This window comes from Mobula birostris, chromosome 9 (assembly GCF_030028105.1).
Source record: "Mobula birostris isolate sMobBir1 chromosome 9, sMobBir1.hap1, whole genome shotgun sequence".
In the NCBI taxonomy this organism is placed as follows: Eukaryota; Metazoa; Chordata; class Chondrichthyes; order Myliobatiformes; family Myliobatidae; genus Mobula; species Mobula birostris.
The window spans coordinates 153110883-153136397 of NC_092378.1; the positions used below are offsets into that span (position 1 = coordinate 153110883).

The window sequence follows — 25515 nt, forward strand, 5'->3', positions numbered from 1 at the left end:
TTTGATAGAAGTACCAGGGGAGGAAGGAGCTGCTGCGGGATCCTGGGGTGCTTTCGTGAGGTCAAGAGGGAAGCTGGGTTGAGCAGGAGGAGGTGATATAGCCAAGGGGACAGATGTACGATATGTGAGTGGGGTGGGGAAGAGTTGAGGGTACAGGGTATGAGTGGGTGTGGGTGGGGGCAAGGTGTGGAGGGGACGAGTGGCCATGCAGACAAGGTTTGTGGTCAGGTGACCGTGACCCCCGACCCCAGTCAGTGAAATGACCCCTGACCTCTGTCCCCTGACTCCTGCAGGGACCCGGACGCTGTGTGGGAGCATCGCCACGATGGACATGTGCGTACGGCATCTGCGGCAGGCGGCAGGTGAGCTGGTTCTGTGGCGGGGAGGGAGGGAGAGGATGTACCGCAGACAGCACTCTGACAGGTTGTGTCACCGTCTGCTATGGAGGGGTTTCTGCACAGCATCGGAACAGGAACAAGCTGCAGAAAGTTGTAAACTCAGTCCGCTCCATCATGGGCACCAGCCTCCCCGGCATCCAGGACACCTTCAAAGGGCAAGGCCTCAGGAAAGGAGGCATCCATCAGTAAGCACCCTGATCACCCAGGACACGATCACTTCTCATTCCTACCATCAGGGTGGAGATACAGGAGCCTGAAGACACACACTCAATGTTTCAGGAACAGCTTCTTCCCCTCTGCCATCATAACATCTAAGTTACAGAGAAAGGTTGAACAAGTTGGGTCTTTATTCTTTGGAGCGTAGAAGGTTGAGGGGAGACTTGATAGAGGTATTTAAAATTATGAGGGGGATTGATAGAGTTGACGTAGTTAGACTTTTTCTGTTGAGAGTGGGGAAGATTCAAACAAGAGGGCATGGGTTGAGAGTTAAAGGGCAAAAGTTTAGGGGTAACATGAGGGGGAACTTCTTTACTCAGAGAGTGGTAGCTGTGTGGAACGAGCTTCCAGCAGAAGTGGTTGAAGCAGGCTCGATGTTGTTTAAAGTTAAATTGGATAGATATATGGACAGGAAAGGAATGGAGGGTTATGGGCTGAGTGCAGGTCGGTGGGACTAGGATAGGGTAAGAGTTCGGCATGGACTAGAAGGGCTGAGTTGGCCTGTTTCTGAGCTGTAATTGTTATATGGTTATATTATATGGTTATTTCTGAATGGGCAATGAATCCACATACACTACCTCAATATTTTTTGCCGTCTTTTGCACTACTTATTTAATTGAAATGTATGTGTATATATTTCTTATTGTAATTTATAGTTTTTTTAAGGTATTGTAATATAGTGCTGCTGCAAAACAACAAATTTCGCGAGGTAAGCCACCGGTTCTGATTTGGAGTGAGTCAACTTGGCTGCAGTGTCAGGCCTCCTCCACCAGAGGGGGCCCTGGGCCCAGATTCAGCAAGGGGCTTTGGGCAGTGTCCCGTCCCGGCCCATCTCTCCGCGGACCCGGAGGTAGACAGTTCAAATCCTGGCCCCCCTCCTGATGGCCCGTCTTCTGCACTGCCGGGGGCCACCAAACTTTCAGTGGGGACGTTACACCAGTTTCCAGCTGTACCCTGTTGGTCGTGAGGAGGTGGGGCTGGGAAATGTTTGTCAAATTAGAGAAACTGTCCACTGACAAGGCAGTCTCTGTGAGATCTTGCTGTGCACAGGTGGATTGGCATATCTCTGCGTGGGTCTGCACCTTCCTGGGCTCAACACGTTAGAAGAGCCCAGAGCAAAGCTCAGAGTAAAGGTATTATCGAAGTCAGTGTATGTCACCGTATGCAACTCCGAGATTCGTTGTTTTTGCGGGCATTCACAGGGAAAAAATACAAAACAGAGAAACTATCCATAACCAGACAAACAAGCAATGTGCAAAAGAAAACAGACTGCACATAAAAAGCATAATGCAGGGAGCATGAACTGTAAATAAAAAGCGAGTCTGCAGGTTCTGGAGTTGAGCTGAGTGAAGTTTATCCCGTGTGGTTCAGGAGCCTGATGGTTGAGAGGTGATGACTTCCTGAACCTGGTGCTGTGGGTCCTGAGGATCCGTTACCTTCTTCCTGATGGCAGCAGTGAGAAGGGATGGTGGTGGGGGGGGGTCCTTGATGATGGATGCTGCTTTCCTGTGACAGTGTTCCCTGCAGACGTGATCAGTCGTGGGGAGGGTTTTGCCTGTGATGGACTGTACTTTATCCACCACTTTCTGTAGCCGTTTTCATCGGCATTTCCATACCAGGCCATGATGCAACGCAACCAGCCGGGATTCTCTGCGCTGTGCGTCTGTACAAGTCTGTCAAAGTTTTCTGGTGTCGTGCCGCAGGAGTCTGGTCTCACCAGGCGGAGAGCACTGTCCACGTACATCCTGAGAAGCATACGGGGAGGGAGGGGTCTTCTGCGAATCTTTCCCTCTTTCTCCAGGTGCAACAGTGACTTCGACCTCGGCAGCTGGGACATGTGGCTTCAAATGTCATGGAGAGAATGTACAGACTCCTTACCGACAGCAGCGGGAAATGAACCCCGGTCAGTGGGACTGTAGCAGCATCACAGCAACCAGCGGGCGGCCGAGATATCCAGCTTGTCAGCTGCACCTTGGTTATGGAACGAGGGTTGTCCTTCCCCCTCCCAGACACTGTCGTCTCTGCCTCCCCCTACCCCCCAGACACTGTCGTCTCCGTCTCCCCTCTCCCTCCCAGCCACTGTCGTCTCCGTCTCCCCCTCCCCCCAGACACTGTCGTCTCCGTCTCCCCCTCCCCCCCAGACACTGTCGTCTCCGTCTCCCCTCTCCCTCCCAGACACTGTCGTCTCCGTCTCCCCATCCCCTCCCAGACACTGTCGTCTCCGTCTCCCCGTCCCCTCCCAGACACTGTCGTCTCCATCTCCCCCTCCCCCCCAGACACTGTCGTCTCCATCTCCCTTCTCCCTCCCAGACACTGTCATCTCTGTCTCCCCATCCCCTCCCAGACACTGTCATCTCCATCTCCCCTCCCTCCCTCCCAGACACAGTTGTCTCCGTCTCCCCATCCCCACCCAGACACTGTCGTCTCCATCTCCCCCTCCCCCCCCAGACACTGTCATCTCCATCTCCCCTCTCCCTCCCAGACACTGTCGTCTCCGTCTCCCCATCCCCTCCCAGACACTGTCATCTCCATCTCCCCCTCCCCCCCCAGACACTGTCGTCTCCGTCTCCCTTCTCCCTCCCAGACACTGTCATCTCTGTCTCCCCATCCCCTCCCAGACACTGTCATCTCCGTCTCCCCTCCCTCCCTCCCAGACACAGTCGTCTCCGTTTCCCCATCCCCTCCCAGACACAGTCGTCTCTGTCTCCCCCATCCCCTCCCAGACACAGTCGTTTCCGTCTCCCCCATCCCCTCCCAGACGCTGCTGATCTCTGTCCCTTGGGGATAAATCCCCTGTGGCAATACTGCCTGCTTGTCGGGACAAGACAGAGACAGCTCGCTAATTTCACAACATACAGTTGTTATATTAAACCTGATTCTGATATGGACGTCCTTACCCATTCAGATCGTGAGTACACCTCACTCTTTAGGTAATATTAACAAGTTTGGAAAATTATAAGGGAATAATTTAGCATTACCTAAATTTATCTTATCTGGTTGTGGACCTGAAACTTCTAGGAGTAGTGGGCAGGGTAAAACTGAACTTGGAGTTGATGATAGGTGGACAGTGCCCAGCCCGGCTGATGGAGGAGGAGGGGTGGGCAATGGGTCTCGCAGCCCCAGAGCTACAGGAATGCCCAGACTTCATCCTCGGGAGATGAGGAGCTGACAAGATGGGTGACACCCGGGGACATTCTGAAAGTGGCGAGCTGCTGTCAGCGGCCGGTGCCCCAGTGGGGGTGATGCGCGTCGGATGATAGGTGGTCGGTTCCCGCTGCTGGCTGTAAGGAGTTTGCACGACTTCCCGTGACCGCGCAGGTTTCCTCCGGGTGCTCTGGTTTCCTCCCACAGTCCAAAGACATCTGGGCTGGCAGGTTAACTGACTGCTATAAAATTGTCCTTGTTGGGTAACCCCACAATTTTTCTGCCATCCACGTGCATATCTAATGCCCCGGCATTAAACTGGCTCATCTCTCTCTGCAGTGAGTGTCTGCAGTCCCTCCCCTACCAGGGGAGTCGCTTTTCGGGTTGAAGAGGCTTCTCTCGGATTAGGGAAATGTTCGGCGGCGCGACTGGACTTGTGGGAAGGTGGCAAGGTCTCAGTTTCTCAGAAGCGTGGGAGGGAAAGGTTAGATTGATCTTAAAGGGTCAGCACAATGATGTGGGCTGAAGGGCCTGTACTGTGCTGTGGCGTTCCGTGTTCGAGTCCCGGAATGGCGGGGCACTCGGATCGGGAGTGCGGGGGCGTGAGAGCGAGGCCGTCGGACCGTCGAGATGTTCCTCTGTACTGAGTTGACTCTGCCCTCCCTGCAGGCTGCTCGGCGGAGGCAGCGCTGGAGGCCGCTTCGCTGCACCCTGCCCAGCTCCTGGGGATCGAGGACAGGAAGGGGACGCTGGACTACGGCTCCGACGCAGGTGAGAAAGCAGAACCCATCCTGGAGACGGTGGGGGGGAGACCAGAGCGAGCCCTCTCGGTTTCGGGCTCGCTGAAGGCAGACAGATACCAGATGTTGCCTGGAGGGAGTGTTGGAGAGAGCTGACAAGTACAGCCTCAGAGTAGAGGGACATCCATTTAAAACGGGGATGAAGAGAAATGACTTCAGCCAGAATCTGTGGAAGTCATAGCGACACACAGCTGTGGAGGGAGATTTAAAACAAAGGTTGTTAGGCTGTTTATTAGCCAGGGCGTCAAAGATTATGGGGAGAAGACAGGAGAATGGGTTGAGACAGATAATAAATCAGCCATGATGGAATAGCAGAGCAGACTCGATGGGCTGAATGGCCTTATTCTGCTCCGGGGTCTTATGGTTTGATGGACTCTGGGGTCACCGGTGCAGGACAACAGGGAGGGAGGGAACGAGTCAGCGGTAAAACCAAGCCGCTGGGGCACGGTAGTGAGGCAGGCAGGAAAACAACAATACAATGCCAGGGATTAGGGTTCCGTTCCTGACACTGTCACTGTCTGTGGGGAGTTTGCACGCTCTCCCCATGACCGTGTGGGTTTCCTCCGGGGGCTCTGGTTTCCTCCCACACTCCAAAGGCGTAGGGGTTAGGGTTGGTAAGTCGTGGGAATGCTCTTTGGGCAATCGAGCTGTGGTGATGTGACATGGTGGCCTGACCCTAGCCCATCCGTACACTGTGTGGGTCGTTTCCACAGACAACACGTTCCACTGAGTTTCAATGTGGTGATGTGCTGGTGACAGACAAAGCAAGTATAATCTACTCACCGTTGTGTTGTGTCGGGGAGGGGTAACAGTTCACATCACCGTTGTGTTGTGTGGGGGGGGATTCGTGATTAAAATTCACCTCTGCTTTCTTGGTTGTGAAGTTGAGTTCTCTGTACTGACAATTGACCAACACCTGGAGTTTACCCATGTCTGGTCTTTATTAGACTGTGGGGGTCAGGACCTCGGGAATTTTTGGACCCTTATTTGCCCCTACTCTCTACTGTCTTCCCCACCCTCTTTCCCTCCCCTTCCCCCCACACCCCCACCCTTTTCTGTTCATCTTCCGCACCCCTCACACACCCACGTCACACACCCACGTCCCCCAACCTCTTCCTCAATCCCCACCCTTCCCTCTCACTGCCTCTTTAACCTCCCTCACACTCGGCCCCCCGAGGGGAAGTTGGGATTGTTTTCTAATATTGGGGCTTTGTCATGTTTTGGTGAAACCTCACCCTCGTGAATTCTCCACCTCGTCTCACTCGCACTTGTCTAGGTTTAACATCCACCAACATTAATTACTGCTGCGTCTTCCAGAAGTTAGGTTTAATTAGAAGTGTTGATCTGAAGTTAATTGGCCTGTGAGAGGTATCCACTGAGGGCTGGAATCAAAGGCCAACAAGAACCGAGGCTGCATTAATTTCCCAGCCCTCTGAACCCCAGCCTGTCTGGTGCCCTCCAACCTCCCCCGAACCCTGAACTGCTCTTAGCCACGGTCAGCTCCTGAAAGGGTGTCAGCCCAAACCTTTGACTGTTTACTCCCCTGCACAGATACTGGCGTGGTGAGGTGGAGATATGGAGATACGTCTCTACCAAAGGAGGTGTGAGGTGCTCCTTCCCTCCGCCAGCCTGCAGGTCACCCTTGGACAAGGTGTAGCACCTGCTTAGCCCCCGATCAGGGTCACGTGAAGCCATGGGAGCAGGTGGTGGACGGTCGTACGAGCAGCTGGTGCAGATCACAAATCCTGGTTATGTGACACCAGGCAGACAATCTCTGAAGAATATTGATAATGGCTGGGGTAACCCGTTTTGTAAAGACGCTGCCCAGAAGAAGGGAATGGCAAACCACTCCTGTAGAAGAATTTGCCAAGGCCAGTCAGGGTCGTGGAAAGACCATGATAACCCGTCGTACGACTCAGCACATAATGATGATGATGTCATACGACGGTACATAATGATGATGATGTCATACAACTCAGCACGTAATGATGATGTCATATGGCAGCACATAATGATGATGTCATACAACACAGCACATAATGATGATGACGACAGTTGCTGCCCGACCTGCTAGTTTCTCCAGCGTTTTGTGTGTGTTGCTGAGCTTCTGTGTTTTCTGACAGTCAGAATGAAGTGCTCTCTGATGCCTTTCCTGCTTCACCCAGGAGGTTCATGAGATATCACTTGTACACTGAAACACGCAGTGAAAGGCTTAGTTTACAGTAACCAACACTGTCCAAGGATGTGCTGGGGGCCAACAACTTACTAACCCTAATCCGTACGCAACCCGTGGGAGGAAGCCCCCACAACGTACAAACTCCTACAGACATACTGTTCACACAGATGAGATCATTACGCAGTGCCCTGAGGTAGAACAAGGTAAAACAGTAACAATGCAGGATAAAGAGTCACAGTTACAGAGGGAGTGCAGTGCAGGCAGACAGTGTAAGATCATAATGAGGCAGATTGTCAGGTCAATAGTCTATCTTACCCTATAGGAGCTCTGTTCAAGAGTCTGATAACAGTGAGGTAGAAGCTGTCCTTGTCGTTTTTTCAGGCTTTTGTATCTTCTGTCTGATGGGAGAGGGGAGAAGGGAGGACATCGGGTGGCTGGGTTTTGATTATTCTGTCTGACGGGAGAGGGGAGAAGGGAGGACATCGGGGTGGCTGGGTTTTGATTATTCTGTCTGATGGGAGAGGGGAGAAGGGAGGACATCGGGGTGGCTGGGTTTTGATTATTCTGGCTGGTTTCTGTGATGCTGAATTTCTTTAGCCTCCTGAGGAAGTAGGACGTGTTGCTGAGCTTTCTTGGCCGTGAGATCATCGTGGTTGGTTTGATTAATGGTCTAATTAGCTTGACATGGCATCGTGGGCCAAAGGGCGATAGATGGAGGGAAAGCCTTAAAGGAACATGGGCCAAATTCAGGCAAGTGGGTCTAGTTTATGCCCCGATGAAGAGTCTCGGCCTGAAACGTCGAGTATTTATCCCTCTCCATAGGTACTGCCTGACTTGCTGCATTCCTCCAGCACTGTAAAGCCAGCCTCTGGCACACTGGCCTTCATAAATCAATGTACTGAGTACAGGAGACGGGATGTTATGTTTAAGTTTTATAAGAAGTTGGTGAGGCCTAATTTGGAGTATTGTGTGCAGTTTTGGTCACCTACCTACAGCAAAGATGTAAATATGATTGAACAAGTTCAGAGAAAATTTACGAGAATGTTGGCAGAACTCGAGGACCTGAGTTATAGGGAAAGGTTGAATAGGGTTAGGACTCGATTTCCCGGAATGCTGGAGGTATACAAAATTATAGAACGAGAGGGATAGATTCTGCTCTGTAGTGCCCTACGACTCTACCTGCAGAATCTCGTGTTTATGGGTTAGCATGGCCGCGTTGGGCTGATGGGTCTGTTTCCATGCTGATTATTCCCTGACTAGGGGCGAGTGGGCAGCAAGGGGTTAAAACTGCTGCTGGTTTCTTTTCCAGACCTGGTTCTGCTGGACGAGCAGCTAAACGTGCAGGCCACGTACATCGCGGGAGATTTGGTGTGGGAAGGCCATGGGCCCGCCGGGAGAGCGGGAGACCAGGAGGCCAACACGCCTGTGTTGTAACGCAGAGAAGTGACTGGTTCACAGCGGGCAGGTTCTGGGCTCGCACCATGTGGTCTGCAGAGGAGACAGGCCTGCTCCCCAGGTGGAACTTCGGAATGTGCTGAACTTTTGGGATAAAATTCCCTGCATCTGGTGGTGTTCCAGCCTGTTGTGTACTGGACCTGGAGACAAGACTGGTCCAAGCCACCCGACAGGTCATCTGCGTGGGGTTTAGTTTGACTGTGGCAGCAGGGGTCAGGATCACCCCCACCCTAAAGGGACACAGATTTCTCCCCATCCCACCTGGGACAACCTGACCTGTCTGAGACCCACCCAGAAAGCCAGCTACCAGGACAGTGACTGCTTGTGCATGGGGGGTGGGGGGGGAGGAGATTTGTTTTTAATCCAACTGGACTGAAATCTTTTGCTACATTAAAGGTGAAATTATATAACATTTGGGGTGTAGTGTGGGTGAGTGGGGGTAGTGCGTGGATACACGAGAGACCCCATGGGTGTGTGCATGCCCACGGGAGACGTTCCTGGCTCCTTTCACACTTCCATGCGAGCCCTCAGAGAGAGAGACACACACACACACACACACACACAAACTCACTCTCTCTCCGCCTCTCCCACACATTGACCGTGTGTGGCCAGCCGCTCGGTCATCCTCCCTGCTTCCCCAGCCGCTCTCCACATCACCTGCTACAGATGAACATCTGGAGCCCCACCAGATGTGCAGAAGCATCCTCTCCCCGCGCCCCCCCCCGTGTGTGGTGACTCTGCGTCTCTCAGCCCCAGCTGATTCAAGTTCAAGATTATTGTCATCTGCCTGTACATAAACACACCCAGGAAACAGCATTCCTCCGGAACATGGTGCACCGCAAAACGTGTACCACACACAGCAGATAAACTCAAATATTACCACAGATTTAAGACATCCGTTAGTCCTGCGAGACCATGGATCTGCGCCTGGAAAGTCTTCACTCTCCAGAGTGCAGGCCTGGGCAAGGTTGTATGGAAGACCGGCAGTTGCCCATGCTGCAAGTCTCCCCTCTCCACGACACCATTGTCGTTCAAGGGAAGGGCATTAGGACCCATACAGCTTGGCACCAGTGTCGTCGCAGAGCAATGTGTGATTAAGTGCCTTGCTCAAGGACACAACACGCTGCCTCGGCTGGGGCTCGAACTCACGACCTTCAGGTCACAAGTTGAATGCCTTAACCACTTGGCCATGTGCCCACAAATAAGTTAATAAAGATAACTCAAAGTGCATGTGGTGCATAGCACAGGTAAACAGTAAACAGCTTGCTGTCTGAGTGACAAAATCTCGATGGTGACAGGGTATTCATTAGTCTCACAGCCTGAGGGAAGAAGTTGTTACCCAGTCTGACAGTCCTAGTCCTGATGCACCTGTACCACCCTCTTTCCGGTAGGGGGTCAAAGACTGTGGGATGGGTGGTAGGGATCCTCGACAATGCTTCAGGCACTTTGTTTGCAAAACTCCTGGTAGATGTCAGGAATAGGGGGGAGGTAGACCCCAGTGATCCTCTTGGCAGTTTTTACTGTCCTCCGTAGGGTCTTGCACTTCCACACCACACAAGGGCACCACCGAGCAGGACAGTCTTGATGGGGCTCCTGTAGAAAGTTGTTCGGATGGGCACGGGGAGCCTTGCACTCCTCGGAAAGTGCAGACACTGCTGTGCCATGTTGACTAAAGCCGGATTAGCATAGAAGAAATTTATTCTACAGATTACCTTTTCATTTTGCTGTCGAAGTCCTGGGTGTGCGTACATGGTGTAGAGAGAGTGTTACTCTGTGCTGAGCCTGTCCTGGGATACCAGCTCAACAAAATGGGACACGCACTGTTAGGCACGCCTGCGCATTAATGCAAGTATCTAATCAGCCAATCATGTGGCATCAACTCAATGCACAAAAGCATCCAGACATGGTCAAGTGTTGTTCAGACCAAACATCAGAATGGGGAAGAAATGTGATCTAAGTGACATTGATTGTTGGTGCCACATGGGGTGGTTTGAGTGTGGTAGAAACTGCTGATCTGGGAGTTTTACTCTTGGCAGTCTCCAGGGCAGGGGTTCCCAACACGGGGTCCACGGACACCCTCAGTTAATGGTAGGGGTCCTCGTTAAAAAAGCCTGGGGAATCCTGCTCTAGGGTTTACGGAGAACGGTGAGAAAAACAAAAAACATCCAGTGAGCGGCAGTTCTGTGGGTGAAATCGCCTTGTTAATGAGAGAGGTCAGAGGAGAATGGCCAGACTGGTTCAAGCTGACAGGAAGGCAACAGTAACTCAGATAACCACACGTTACAACGGTGGTGTGCAGAAGAGCATCTCTGAACACACATGTCGAGCTTTGAAGTGGACGGGCTACAGCAGCAGAAGATCAGGAACGTACACCCAGTAGCCAGTTCATTAGGTACGGGAGCTGAGGGGCTCTAATGGTGGATGCTGCCATCTTGAGGCATCACCTTTTGAAGATGACCAGGAGTGTTCTGAATTGATTGAAGTTGTAATTGGCATATTTCTGCCCCATCCTATTAAATCATTCATTTCATTACCAATAAATGGAGATCTTTACCCGGACATTTTGTATTTATTGGGGGGTTCAGGCACGTGAATACTGAGGTTAATGGAAAGATTTTGCAATGCCCTCAAACATTTCCACAACAGAGCACTGCCTGTAATGATTTAACAATTCAGTCATGAAAAATCAATGGTGATAAATGGGTAAGTGCTAGGTTTTCATCCTAAAATCACCTACTTCCTCCACAAATTCTGTCTGGCCCACTGAATTCCTCCAGAGTTAACTTTTGCTTCAGGTTCCAGCATCTGCAGTCTCCTTTGAACTGATAATTAATTGCCACTGGTGTTTAGGGCAGCAATGAAGGTCCTCCATCTCTCTCTCTCTGTCCGTAGTCACATGGAAGGAATCTTCGTTGCTGTTTCCGTGACTTTTTTTTTTGACCAGTCAGGGTTGTTGGCCCTGAGCTTGAACCCCCAAACGTAGAGGACCAGTGGACTACTCTTAGTCTGGCCTCTACCCTTTGACCTGTTTGGCATGGGTGACCCTACCAAGACCTAAAGCATAAAGTCCTGACTCTGGCCAATATTGCTCACTGGGTCACCGAGACACACAAAACTCCAATCCCTACGACAAGGTTGGAGGAACTGATAAGTAAGTGAGAGTGGACTCTCACGGGAGATTCATTAGAAATGTGTTGTCACAGACATATAGGATCGTAAAGAGAGCTTTTGGTGGATTGGTCTTTATTAGTACAGGAGAGGGTGTTTTTGACAGCGAGGAAGACTATCAAAGCTTACTGTGCTGTCTGGACCTGCCGGAAAAATGGCAGATGGAAGTTAATGAGGTGTTGCAGTTTGGGAGAACCAACTGGGGCAAGACTTGAGTAGAAGGGCAGAAGGATCCGGAATACAGAACCGTAAGTCTTTGAAAATGGCGTCACGGGTAGACAGGGTTGTAAAGACTTTTGGCACATTGGCCTTCATAGGTCAAAGTATGGAGGATAGCAGTTGTGATGTGATGTTGAAGTTGTGAAAGACGTTGGTGAGGCCTCATTTGGAGAGGTGTGTGCAGTTCTAATCACCTATCTACCCACTGGAGAGATCTCAGTAAGCTTGAAAGAGGGCAGAGAAAATTCACAAAGATGTTGTCGGGACTTGAGGACATGAGTTATAGGGAAAGGTTGAATAGGTTAGGACTTTATTCCTGGAGGAGAATGAGGGGAGTTATGACAGAAGTTTACAAAGTTATGAGCAGCAGATGGGGTAAGTGGAAGCAGGTGTTTCCACTGCGGTTGGGTGAGACTGGAACTAGAGGTCATGGGTTAAGGGTGAAAGGTGACATGTTTAGGAGGAACGTCTTCACTCAGAGGGTGGTGTGAGTGTGGATGCAGGTTGGATTTAAAACAAGTTTGGCTAAGTATTATACACAGGCGGAAGGGGTTTGGAGTGCCTTGCCAGGTGTGGGTCAATGGCGCCACACAGTTTGGCACGTACTAGATGGGCTGAAGGGCCTGTTTCTGTTATGTAGTGTTCTATGATAAGAAAAGGGGAGCAGAATCTTAAGATCAGGTTCATTAGAAATGTAAATACAGGTTGCAGAAGTTCCTGTAGAATGGAAAATATTTGCAAAAGTTACTGCAGACTGAGACAAGAGGAATGATCACTAACAAGAGGAAATCTGTAGATGCTGAAAAATTCAAGCACATAGTCCTGAAGAAGGGCCTCGCCTGGAAACAGTGACTGTTTTCTCTTTTCCATAGATCCTGCCTGACCTGCTGAGTTCCTCTGGCTGTGTGTGAGTGTGTGTGAGTGAGTGTGTGTGTGTGTGTGTGTGTGTGTGTGTGTGTGAGTGTGTGTGAGTGTGTGTGTGTGTGTGTGTGTGAGTGTGTTGCAAGAGAAATGAAGTTGGGGAATGAGGAAATGGCAGAGAGTTAAACATGGTAAACAGCTTCATGGAAAACAACATGGAAATCCCAGAATGACCAGGAACAGCACATCTAGGATGAATTAATACATCAAACCATATTGGCCAGGAACAGGCCATTCGGCCCACAATGCCTATGCTGACATAGAACACTACAGCACAGTACAGGCAAGGCACTTTGGCCCACAATGTTGTGCTCTTTAGTGTTTCTTACCCTCGGGTATTCGGCTCTATAATGAGTCAACCTATAGCCGAGGAAGTGATGACCCCCCTCCTGTTCATCTCTCTTCTCTCAACGTTTGATAGGTTTCAATTAGGTCCCTCATTAGGTGCCAGGGCTTCCAATTGTGTCTTTGGTACACGGGGGAAAGAACTGCAGCACCCCATGTGGTCACAGGACGAGCGTGAAAACTCCACACAGAGAGCGTCCGAGGTCAGGAGTGAGCACGCATCTCTGGAGAATCGAGGTTGCAGTTGTACTAACTGCAGGACTGTGGTCTGTTACTCTAGGTATAATTAGCTCAAGGGATTTTTGCTTGTGAGAAATTCTGTTGATTGAAAAGAAAAAGGAAACTGTGTGTAACAAATTATGTGTTGAATTGGCAATCGATGGTGTTGGTGCTGACATTACTTCAGATGATTGCAATCCTGCGCCTCCCTGTGTGTTGTCAATCTCCATGGCTACCAGAAATATAACTACATCCAGGCACATGGGTAACCCAGGCAACAGCAAAGCCTCAAAGGGACTATCGTGAGTGGAATTTCAAGCAATATTCATTGTGTAAATAAAGCGTTTGGGGAAATACTCACATGCTGTCTTGGATCACAATGCACCAATTATAAAAAGGCAACAGACCTACTGGAACAGGCCAGCAGCCCCAGGCTGTTCTGGCATTCAATCCGTCTCTCGTCTCAACTCCAATCACCATTTTTTATATAAGATTCAAGATTCATTTATTATCAAGGAATGTATCAATTGTACAACCTTGAGATTTGCTTGTTCACAGGTAGCCACAAAGCAAGAAACTCGAAAGAACCCAATTAAAGAAAAAATTAAAATAAAAGGCCAACACTAAATGCACAACAAAGAAAAAAAATACAAGTTATGCAAACAATTGAAGCTAACAATAACATTCCGAACCAATTGAGTCCTCAGAGGTGAACCTCGGAACAGGCCGGAGTAGGCCCAAAGCCTCGCTTCTCAGTTCACCATATTAGCGGCTATGGAATACAGCAGCCGGGCCAGTCTTCAAAGCCTCAGTGTCATGGAGAGAGGAGTGACATTGTGGAGACCGAATGAAATTGGCTGTAGTCTCTGATCCTAAAAGACTGTCTTTTCAGTCGATCTGGGCTGGGCCAGCGCTTAAACTGACCAAACAGCGAAATCGTGCAAGGCTCCAATGCCCTGGAGAGGGGAGTGAAGATTGCTGAGAGTGAGTGAAATCAGCTCTTGCCTCTGATCTGGGCTGGCATTCAAACTGATTTAACAACAGATCGTACCTTGCAGTAGGACTCAGCAACTGCACAGGACTTGGGGCCCAGACCATGCTGCCCAGCAACTCGCTCCAGGCCCAGATTTCACTGCCCAGCCCAAGCCACTCTCAAACTCTTCAAATCAGCTCAGCACCCAGAACGATCCAGCCTTGAGCCCAGACCAGTTGAACAAGCATTGGAACTTCTTTGCCCGGGCCCCAACTTCTTTTGGCACCCAGAGCGATCCAGGCTCATACCTGGGCCAGTTAAACAAGCATTGGAACGTCTCTGTTCAGACCTGACTTCTCCTGGTGCCCAGAGCGATCCAGGCTCATACCCGGGCCAGTTAAACAAGCATTGGAACGTCTCTGTTCAGACCTGACTTCTCCTGGTGCCCAGAGCGATCCAGGCTCATACCCGGGCCAGTTAAACAAGCATTGGAACGTCTCTGTTCAGACCTGACTTCTCCTGGTGCCCAGAACAATCCAGGCTCGTACCCAGGCCAGTTGAACGAGAATTGGAACTCCAACTGCAACGATTCTGCAACACACCATTTCCGCTCATCCCCCGAACTTGCCTCACCATCATTCGCCCCTTCACTGTTTGCAGTGATAATTTAACACAATTTCCTCAGAAAAGGTATTTTACTGATGTTTCTCTTGGATTTTTTAGCTTTTTGACCACCAAGCGCTGACACACATGTTCAGTAACACCATCTTAACCAGAAGCCATTATGGTCTTATTAGACCATAAGACAGGTGGAGAATTAGGCAATTTGGCCCATTGAGTGTCTCTGCCACGGAATCATGGCTGATTTATTTTCCCTCTCAACCACATTCTCCAAAGTTCAAATTTAGTATCAAAGTACGCATGTCACAAACAACCTTGGGATTCATCTTCTTGCAGATAGCACCACCCATAGCCTTTGACACCCTTACTAATTAAGCATCCATCAGCCTCGGCTTTAAATATACCCAATGACTTGGCCTCCACAGCCGTCTATGGCAATGAATTCCACAGATTCACCACCCTTGGCTGAAGAAATTCCTCCTCGTCTCTGTTCCTTCTATTCTAAGGCTGTGCCCTCTGGTCCTAGACCCTCCCACTACAGGAATCATCCACTCTATCAATATTTGATAAGTTTCAATGAGATTCACTCTCAATCTTCCAAATTCCAATGAGTGTAGGCTCAAAGACATCAAATGCTCTTCATTTCATTCCCAAGATTATTCTGGTGAGCCTCATCTGGACCCTCTTCAATGCCAGCACATGCTTTTAGGGGCCAAAAACTGCTCACAATACCCCAAAGGCAGTCTGACTTGTGCCCTATAAATCCTCAGCATTACATCCTTCCATTTATATTGCAGTCGTCTGGGAATGAATGCTGACACACACACAATGCTGGAGGAGCTTGGCATCTATGGAGGAAAATGAAGAGTGTGTGAAGACCCTTCATTGGGATTGGAAGGGAAGGGGGCTGAGTAAAAGGATAGGGGGAGGGGGATGGACGCCAGCTGACAGGAGATGGGAGGAGTCAGGTGGGAGTGGGAAGGCAGGACCTGTGGGGGAGAGATTGGTAAAAAGGGAATGATGTGAGAAGCTGGGAGATGGTAGGAAAGAGCCTGAAGCCATGTGGCACAAAATGGTGGCAGAGACAAGTTCCCAGGAAGGGTGTCAAAGGTTATGGGGAGAAGGCAGAAGAATGGGGTTAAAAAGGGAAAATAAATCAGGAATTTGAAAATCAGAAATAAGTCTGTTGTTAGATTGAATTGTTAGCATGATTTGTTTTTCTTTCTCTTGTGCACTGGGTGTTGATCCTGTATTTTTATTTTTTTTCTTTAACAGGTTTTTTTCAGGTTTCTTGCTTTGTGGTTGCCTGTGAGCAAGCAAATCTCATGGGTGTATAATTTATACATTATTTGATAATAAATATACCTGAATGAGTGATGGGTTGGTGGGGCAGACTTGGGGGTTGAATGGCCTAATCCTGTCCCTATGATTTATGGTTTTATAGAATGTGGCTGTTTTAGTGAGTCTTGGTGAGTACATGGCCGAGGAGCTGGAGGACAGCAAAGAGCAATGAGAGAGGGTCTCACAGAACTCTTGTTGAGTGGAGAAGGAAACATTCTTCAGGGTCTGCATGTCTCGAAGAGGCTTCAGAGTGGAGACACACAGCCTTGGTATCTTGAGATCCAGCACAGTAACACACCTTTCCCGCCCAGTGAGCCTGGGACACCGATGTGAGCATGCGGATGAACCATCGAGAGTGTCCTGTCCAGCTACACCATCGTGCGGTACGGACACTGCAAGGTGTCAGACTGCAGGACCCTACAGAGGACAGCAAAACCCACCAAGATGATCACCAGGGTCTCCCTCCCCATATTTGTGACATTTCAAAGTTCAAATTAAATTTTGTTATCAGAGTACATACATGTCACCATATACAACCCTGAGATTAATTTTCCTGCGGGCATACTCAGCAAATCTATAGAATAGTAACTATAACAGGATCAGCAAAAGATCAGCCAGAGTGCAGAAGTCAACAGACTTGTGTAAATGCAAATATAAATAAATAGCAATAAATAACGAGAACATGAGATAAAGAGTCCTTAAGTGAGATCATCGGTTGAGGGAACGTCTCAATGGATGGGCAGGTGAGTGTAGTTACCCCCTTTGTTCAGGAGCCTGATGGTTGAGGGGTAGTAACTGTTCCTGAACCTGGTGCTGTGGGTCCTGAGGCTCCTGTACCTTCTACCTGATGGCGGCGGTGAGAAAAGAGCATGGCCTGAGTGGTGAGGATCTTTGATGATGGAGGCTGCTTTCCTATGACAACGTTCCATGTAGAAATGTACCGACAGTCTTGCCGACGAAGGGCTCGTAGCTTTTTGAGGATTCCTATCACCCATCTCACAATCTCTCACAATGGATAGGTCACGTCATCTGGCTGTCTATTCTCTTTGACCCAGTACATCAGGAAGGAGGTTCAGGAGCATCAGGACTAGGACTGTCAGACTGGGTAACAGCTTCTTCCCTCAGGCTGGGAGACTAATGAATACCCTGCCACCGCTGAGGTCTTGTCACTAGGACAGGGAGCTGTTTACTGTTTACCTGTGCTGTACACTACATGCATTTTGAATGACATTTTATTAATGTATTTGTGGTAATATTTTGTTTGATGTGTTGTGGATGCACCATGGCCTGGAGGAACGTTGTTTCATTTGCTGTATACATGTACAGTGAAATAGCAATAAACTTAAACCTGATGGGCTGAATGGCCTTTTCCATTTGTCTATAATTCTGTATCATCCCTCAGCTCACCTCTATATCGCACCATTCCAACACCCTCCTGATCAGTCTTTCTCACACTACTAACTCATCAGAATCACTGTTCTTGCTGACTCACACTGGCAACACCTCAGGTTTAAAATTCCCATTCTTGAGTTCAAGCTTCGTCATAGTTTCACTTCTTCTTTTCTCTCTAGTCCCCTCCAAGTTCCAGTTTAATTGTCATGTAACCATGCCCAGGTCAATGAAACTGTGTTCTCTGTGGGCAAGGTGCAAAACGCAGTACATACAGCCACGCACAGCACAGAGTGCATATTGTTACAATCGCACACACAGTCACAACATAATGTTAGCGCAAGTCCAGAGTGGCATGGCCTGAAGATTGATGGTGCATGGGATGTTGTCCTGTAGCCACGTTTCTGCAAGATCCAGTATGTAGCAATTCCTCATCTCACACTGGGTCAGCCACAGATGAAGGGAATCCAGGTAGTTTTCCATGGAGCTTACACTGGGGAGCAAGACCGAAGAGACAGCCATCTCGCAGGGGCTATCACCAACACAGCACAGATTTCAGCACTCCCGCCACACCTCAGTTCTCTCCCACACCACCTCCGTGCCTCCTCCCCCGGGTGGCTGTAGTAGGCATGAGGGCCTGGTCCAGGCTGCACCACCTCTGAGATCTTGTTGCTCCCTCAATTCTGATCATTGGCTTAATCCCAACGTTCATTTCTCCTGCACTGGAGGGCCTGCTTTCAGCTGCTTTGGCACAAGAAGCACTCCCCTCTTCCCTGACCCAACACATTTGATGCATTCATGGCAGCTGCTTTATGTGCAAAAACAAGGGAGCTGGTTGTGGACTACAGGAGGAATGGAGACAGGCTAACCCTTATTGACGTCAATGGATCTGGGGTTGAGAGGATGAACAGCTTTAAATTCCTCGGCATAAACATCACCGAGGATCTCACGTGGTTTGTACATACCGGCTGTGTGCTGAAAAAGGCACATCGTCATCTCTTTCACCTCCGATGATTGAGGAAGTTTGGTATGGGTCCCCAAATCCCAAGAACTTTCTACAGGGGCACAATTGAGAGCATCCTGACTGGCTGCATCACTGCCTGGTATGGGAACTGTACCTCCCTTAATCGCAGGACTCTGTAGAGAGTGGTGTGGACAGCCCAGCGCATCTGTAGATGTGAACTTCCCATGATTCAGGACATTTACAAGGTCAGGTGTGTAAAAAAGGCCCGAAGGATCATTGGGGACCTGAGTCACCCCAACTACAATCTATTCCAGCTGCTACCATCCGGGAAACGGTACTGCAGCTTAAAAGCCAGAACCAACAGGCTCCGGGACAGCTTCTTCCACCAGGCCGTCAGACTGATTAATTCACGCTGACACAACTGTATTTCTAAGTAACAGTATTTGTACATACTATTTATTACAAATTACTGTAATTTGCACATTGCATATTCAGACGGAGATGTAACGTAAGGATTTTTACTCCTCACGTGTGTGAAGGATGCAAGTAATAAAGTCAATTCAATTCAATTTCAAATCTCTTACTATCCCTTCTTTCCGTTAGTCCTGACGAAGGGTCCCGGCCCGAAACGTCGACTGTACCACTTCCTAGAGATGCTGCCTGGCCTGCTGCGTCCACCAGCATTTTCTGTGTGTTGCTTGGATTTCCAGCACCTGCAGATTTCCTCGTGTTTGCGTTTTCATTCCGTGTTTGGGGAGATTTAGTATGAAACTGTAACGAAAACCAATTTCCCCCGGGATCAATAAAGTATGACTATGAAATGTGTACAGTGGAAGGCACTCTAACTGGTTTCGTCAGTCTGACCTGGAGGCGCCGTTGCACAGGATCACAAGAGGGCTGTAGACTCACCCAGTTCCGTAAGGGGCACAACCTTCCCCACTCTCACCGCCGGGGACGTCGCTTCAGCGGGAAGGCGTACTGTAGACCCACACTCAGTGATTCAGGAACAGATTCTTTCCCTCTACCTGAATGGTCTATAAACCCACGAATAGTACTTCATTATCCTTTATTTTTGCAGTATTTATCTATCTTTGTAAGTTATAGTAAGTTTATCTTTATTTCCGCCGCAATAGAACCACTTCTTCCGGACTCCGGACACGCTTGACCAACTATGATTGGACAGATACACAAATCTTGATGTGATTCAGATTGCTGTGGTTCCGCCTTCTTTAACTTCCACCTATCAGCTTGAGCCAGTTGCGCTTCCCCGAAAGGCTATTGGTTGCAGTAAAACAGGCGGTGCTTCCATTGTCAACTGATGGACACAATACCCAATAATGTTAGAGAACTTTGCCATGACGTAGCAGGCATAAGAGTGATGGTCCAATCGTGTAGCAGAGTTCTCTTAAAGCGCGGGAGAGGGGGATATTTTACGCATGCGTAGAGGAACGGCAAATTTTTCTCTAAAAAATGAAAAAAAGGATGTTTCTAATTTAAATTTCTTTTGCTTTATGTGCTGAGAGTGAATATCACTCTAGCTTATTCTCAAAAAAACGGGAACTGTTGGTTGGTAGGAAAGTTGTTCTTTACACAATCAGCGCCGTTATTGTTCACGAGTTACGATCGAAACTACATTCCCCACGAGGCGCTGGGGCTGTGGCGCATGCGCGAATGCGGCGATGCTCGTTTCGGGTGGTGAAGGGAATCCTGGGATTTGTAGTCTGCTGGTGCTGCGGCTATTGCCGCCTCCTGTCTCCGAAGCCCTGATCGGAAGGGAAATAGATCGGAATCGGAGCGATCGCGCGGCACAACAGCGTCCCGTCCGCCGATCGGCGGGCTTTCACCCGGCTCCGGATTAAACAGGTCAGTGATCGTTTGCAACCCAGTCAGCGAGCGGTCCTAGAGCCCGTGTGAGGCATTGTCACCCACCGCCTGGTTCATCGGTGACAATCACCCCGTGTCTGTGACTGTGTGTGTGTGTGTGGATATGACTGTGTTTGTGTGTGTGTGTGACTGTGTGTGTGTCTGTGACTGTGTGTGTGTGTGTGTGTGTGTGTGTATGACTGTGTGTGTGTGTGTGTGTGTGTGTGTGACTCTGTGTGTGTGTGTGGATATGACTGTGTTTGTGTGTGTGTGACTGTGTGTGTGTCTGTGACTGTGTGTGTGTGTGTGTGTGTGTGTATGACTGTGTGTGTGTGTGTGTGTGTGTGTGACTCTGTGTGTGTGTGTGGATATGACTGTGTTTGTGTGTGTCTGTGACTGTGTGTGTGTCTGTGACTCTGTGTGTGTGTGTGTGGATATGACTGTGTGTGTGTGTGTGACTGTGTGTGTGTCTGTGACTCTGTGTGTGTGTGTGTGTGGATATGACTGTGTGTGTGTGTGTGACTGTGTGTGTGTGTGTGTGACTGTGTGGATATGACTGTGTGTGTGTGTGTGTGTATGACTGTGTGTGTGACTGTGTGGATATGACTGTGTGTGTGTCTGTGACTGTGTGTGTGTGTGTGTGTGTGTGTATGACTGTGTGTGTGTGTGTGTGGATATGACTCTGTGTGTGTGTGTGTGTGTGTGTGTATGACTGTGTGTGTGTGTGTGTGGATATGACTCTGTGTGTGTGTGTGTGTGTGTGTGGATATGACTGTGTGTGTGTCTGTGTGTGTGTATGACTGTGTGTGTGTGTGGATATGACTCTGTGTGTGTGTGTGGATATGACTCTGTGTGTGTGTGTGTGTGTGTGGATATGACTGTGTGTGTGTCTGTGTGTGTGTGTGTGTGTATGACTGTGTGTGTGTGTGTGTGTGGATATGACTCTGTGTGTGTGTGTGTGTGTGTATGACTCTGTGTGTGTGTGTGTGTGTGTGTGGATATGACTGTGTCTGTGTGTGTGTGTGTGGATATGACTCTGTGTGTGTGTGTGTGTGTGTGTGTGTGTATGACTGTGTTTGTGTGTGCGTGTGTGTGTGTGTGTATGACTGTGTGTGTGCATGTGACTGTGTGTGGATATGACTGTGTGTGTATGTGTCTGCTTGTGTATGTGTCTGTGTGTGTAAGTGCTTGTGTGTGTGTATATTTGCATGTGTGTGTGTGTGCATGCGCGTGTGTCTCTGTATATGTGTGTGTGCATGTGCCTGTGTGTATATATGTTAAATTGTTTTATTGTTTTGCAACATTGAATCACAGTGGATTTAATTTGGCTTTTTTTTGACACTGATCAACAGAAAGACTCTTGCGTCAAAGTGAAAATCGATCTCTACATAGTGATCTAAATTAATTACAAATATAAAACACAAAATAATTGATTGCATAAGTATTCACCTTCCCATTAATATGACACACCAAATCATTGCTGGTGCAGCCAATTGGTTTTAGGTGTCACATAATTAGTTAAATGGAGATCACCATGTGCAGTCAAGGTGTTTTAATTGATTGTGGTAAAAATACACCTATATCTGGAAGGTCTAACTGCTGGTGAGTCAGTATCCTGGCAAAAACTACACCATGAAGACAAACGAACACTCCAAGCAACTCTGTGAAAAGGTTATTGAAAAACACAGGTCAGGAGATGGATACAAGAAAATTTCCATGTCACTGAATATCTCAATTAAGTCAATCAAGAAATGGAAAGAATATGTCACAGCTGTAAATCTGCCTAGAACAGGCTGTCCTCAAAACTGAGTGACCGTGCAAGAAGGGGACTAGTGAGGGAGGCCACCAAGAGACCTGTGACAGTTCTAGAGGAGTTACAAGCTTCAGTGGCTGAGATGGGAGAGACTGTGCATACAACAACTGTTGCCTGGATGCTTCACCAGTCACAGCTTTATGGGAGAGTGGCAAAGAGAAAGCCACTGTTGAAAAAAACTCACATGAAATCTCGACAAGAGTTTGCCAGAAGGCATGTGGGAGACTGAAGTCAGCTGGAAGACGGTTCTATGGTCTGATGAAACCAAAACTGAGCTTTTTGGCATCAGACTAAACAATATGTTTGGTGTAAACCAACACCGCAATTCATCAAAAACACACCGTCCCTACCATGAAGCATGGTGGTGGCTACATCATGCTGTGGGATGCTTCACTGCACCAGGCCCTGGAAGGCTTGTGAAGGTAGAGGGTAAAATGAATGCAGCAAAATATAGGGAAATCCTGCAGGAAAACCTGATACAATCTGCAAGAGAACTGTAACTTGGGAGAAGATTTGTTTTCCACCAAGACAATGACCCCAAGCATAAAACCGAAGCTACACAGGAATGACTTAAAAACAACAAAGTTAATGTCCTGGAGTGGCCAAGTCAGACCTGAATGCAATTGAAAATTTGTGGCTGGACTCGAAAAGGGCTGTTCACTCATGATAACCATGCAATCTGACGGAGTTTGAGCAGTTTTGTAAAGAAGATTGGGGAAAAATTGCAGTGTCCAGATGTGCAAAGCTAATAGAGACCTATCCACACAGACTCAAGGCTGTAATTGCTGCCAAAGGTGCATCTACTAAATACTGACTTGACTATTATTATGTGTTTCATATTTGTAATTAATTTACACCACCTTGTGGAGATCTGTTTTTGCTTCAACATGAAAGTCTTTTTCGGTTGATCAGTGTCAAAAAAAGCCAAATTAAATCCACTGTGATTTAATGTTGCAAGACCATAAAACATGAAAACTTCCAGGGAGGGGGGTGGTGAATACTTTTTATAGGCTGTGTGTGTGTGTGTGTGTGTGTGTGTGTGTGAGAGAGAGTGTGTGTTTGTGTATGTGTGTGTGAGTGTGAGAGAGTGTGTGTGTGTGAGAAAGAGAGTGTGTGTGAGTGTGTGTGTATGTGTGTGTGAGTGTGAGAGTGTGTGTGTGTGTGTGTGTTTCAGTATCCTCAAAGGGCTCTAAGACCCCTGAATAGAGAATTTGCAGAGATTTCATCACCCTCTGTGGGAAGGTGCCAAAGCTGTGGAATTCATTGCCGCAGATGGCTATAGAGGCTTTGGTCAGAGTATTGTGAGCAATTTTGAGTGCCTTATCTAAGAAAGGATGTGCTGGCTGTGGGGAGGGTTCAGATTCTCCAATGCCAGTACATGGATCCCAGGGGAGGTCGTGAGAATGACCCTGGGAATGAAAGGGTTAACATATGAGGAGCATTTGATGGCTCTGGGTCTGTGCTCACTGGAGTTCAGAAGAATGAAGTTGGGGGGGAAACTCATTGAAACCTGTGGAATGTTGAAAGGACTAGATATGGTGGATGTGGAGAGGATGTTTCCTATTGTGGGGGAGTCCAGGACCAGGGGGCACAGCTTCAGAATAGAAGGACGTCCCTTTCAAACAGAGATGAGGTGGAATTCCTTTAGCTAGATGGTGTTGAATCTGTGGAATAAGTTGCCCTGGATGGCTGTGGAGATCAAGTCATTGGGTATATTTAAAGCAGAGGTTGATAGGTCCCTGATTCGTTAGAGTGCCCAAGGTTACAGAGAGAAGGCAGGAGAATTGGATTGAGAGGGATAATAAATTGTCCTCTGGCTAAAAAACATTCCTCCTCATCTCTGTTCTAAAGGGACATCCTAGTATTCTGAGGCCATGGTCTCTGGTCTGAGACTCTCCGACTATTGGAAACGTCCTCTCCATGTCCATTCTATCTTCTCTAAAACATGAGGTCAGTGGATGGGATATTGATGCCGTACGTCTATCATACTGTAGATAAACTTCTTAGTAGCAGCAGATGTATTATTAAGGTTAATACAATTACTGATGTGCTAAAATGTTTCTGCTGATCCTCAGCAATTTTCATTAATCATTCCTTCAGTTAACATTGTCCTAATTTTGGCCACCTACCACTTGGTTCAGCTTTAGCTAAGTGTGAGACTTTTCCTGGATGATAACTGTGATAAGGTGTCTGGTGGGTTGACCTTCATTAAAGTTCAAAGAAAATTCATTGTCAAAGTATGTATATGTTACCATATACAACCCTGGGATTCATTTTCTTGCAGGCATTTGTAGTAGAACAAAGAACTACAATAGAATCAACGGAAAAACTGCGCACAAAGACTGACAAGTGATCAATGTGCAAAAGGGGACAAACTGCAAATACAAAAAAGTCAATAAATAATCCTGAGAACACGAGTTAGTAAAGTTCTTGAAAGTGAATCTGTAGGTTGTGTTCATTGGTCAGTTCAATGTTGAGGTGAGTGAAGTTATCTGCACTGGTTCAGGAGCCTGATGGTTGTGGCATGATGATTATTCCTGGTGGTGTGGGACATGAGGTTTCTGTACCTCCTGCCCAATGGCAGCAGTGAGGAGAGAGTGCGGCCTGGTGGGTGGGAGTCCTTGATGATGGATGCTCTGTGTGGATGTGCTGTATGGTGGGGAGGGCTTTTCCTGTGATGGGCTGGGCCATATCCACTGCTTTTGCAGGATTTTCCATTCAAGGGCATTGGTGTTTCCATACCAGTCTGTGATGCAGCCAGTCAATATACTCTCCACCACACATCTGTAGAAGTTTTCTAAAGTTTTAGGTGACGTGCTGAATCTGCACAAACATCTAAGAAAGCAGAGGCCCCGCCGTGCTTTCTTTGTAATGGCACTTTTGTGCTAGTCCCAGGACAAATCCTTTTATACGATAACGCCGAGGAACTTAAAATTACTTATGATGTCCACCTCAGATCCCCTAATGATCACTAGCTCATGGACCGCCAATTTCTTAATCCCGTAGTCAATAATCAGCTCTTACAAGTCATCAGAAAGACAATATATTGTATAATCTATTTTAACGGCAGTGGGCAATATTATCCATTTCAGTCGTGAAGTTTTGGATTAATTTGTTTCTGATGGGATTTTGTTCAATGCGATGCCTGAGCTAACTCCCAAAGTCCCCATCTGTCTGTTCTAAGCTTTTGCTAACATTAGCACTACCCTAGAGAAAGAGGGCATTGAGGATTCTCATTTGATTTTCATTACGGTTTATCTTAATCCCTGACTACTCTGATCTGAAAGCTGCAGCAAGACATGCTGATGGGAAGGCTAACGTGGGTATATTTTAGTTTAATCCAGATTCCCACTGTTCCTGGATTTAATGCTCTATACCAGCTAGTGCATGGTTGCATTTGGAGTAAGCTTTTGTCACCTGGGATGGTAAACAATTAATTTACTTTGGTGACGACTGGATACTCTAGGCTAGGGAATATTAACTTCAAGTT

At 48.2% G+C, this 25515-nt stretch overlaps 2 protein-coding genes across 2 annotated transcripts in view; both read left to right on the forward strand.

The window, feature by feature from the left end:
- Positions 1-15522, forward strand: part of amdhd2 (amidohydrolase domain containing 2) — a 36762-nt gene extending 21240 nt beyond the window's left edge. Inside the window, exons 4-6 of the mRNA XM_072267323.1 lie at positions 256-362; positions 4428-4529; positions 8044-15522. Of these exons, the coding sequence (XP_072123424.1) occupies positions 256-362; positions 4428-4529; positions 8044-8168 (334 nt within the window). The 3' untranslated portion in view covers positions 8169-15522. The remainder of the gene's footprint in view (positions 1-255; positions 363-4427; positions 4530-8043) is intronic.
- A 4555-nt stretch (positions 15523-20077) lies between these two features.
- The window catches only part of capn15 (calpain 15), a 277686-nt gene continuing 272248 nt past the window's right edge, over positions 20078-25515 (forward strand). Inside the window, exon 1 of the mRNA XM_072269206.1 lies at positions 20078-20212. The gene's annotated coding sequence lies outside the window, so the exon portion shown is untranslated. The remainder of the gene's footprint in view (positions 20213-25515) is intronic.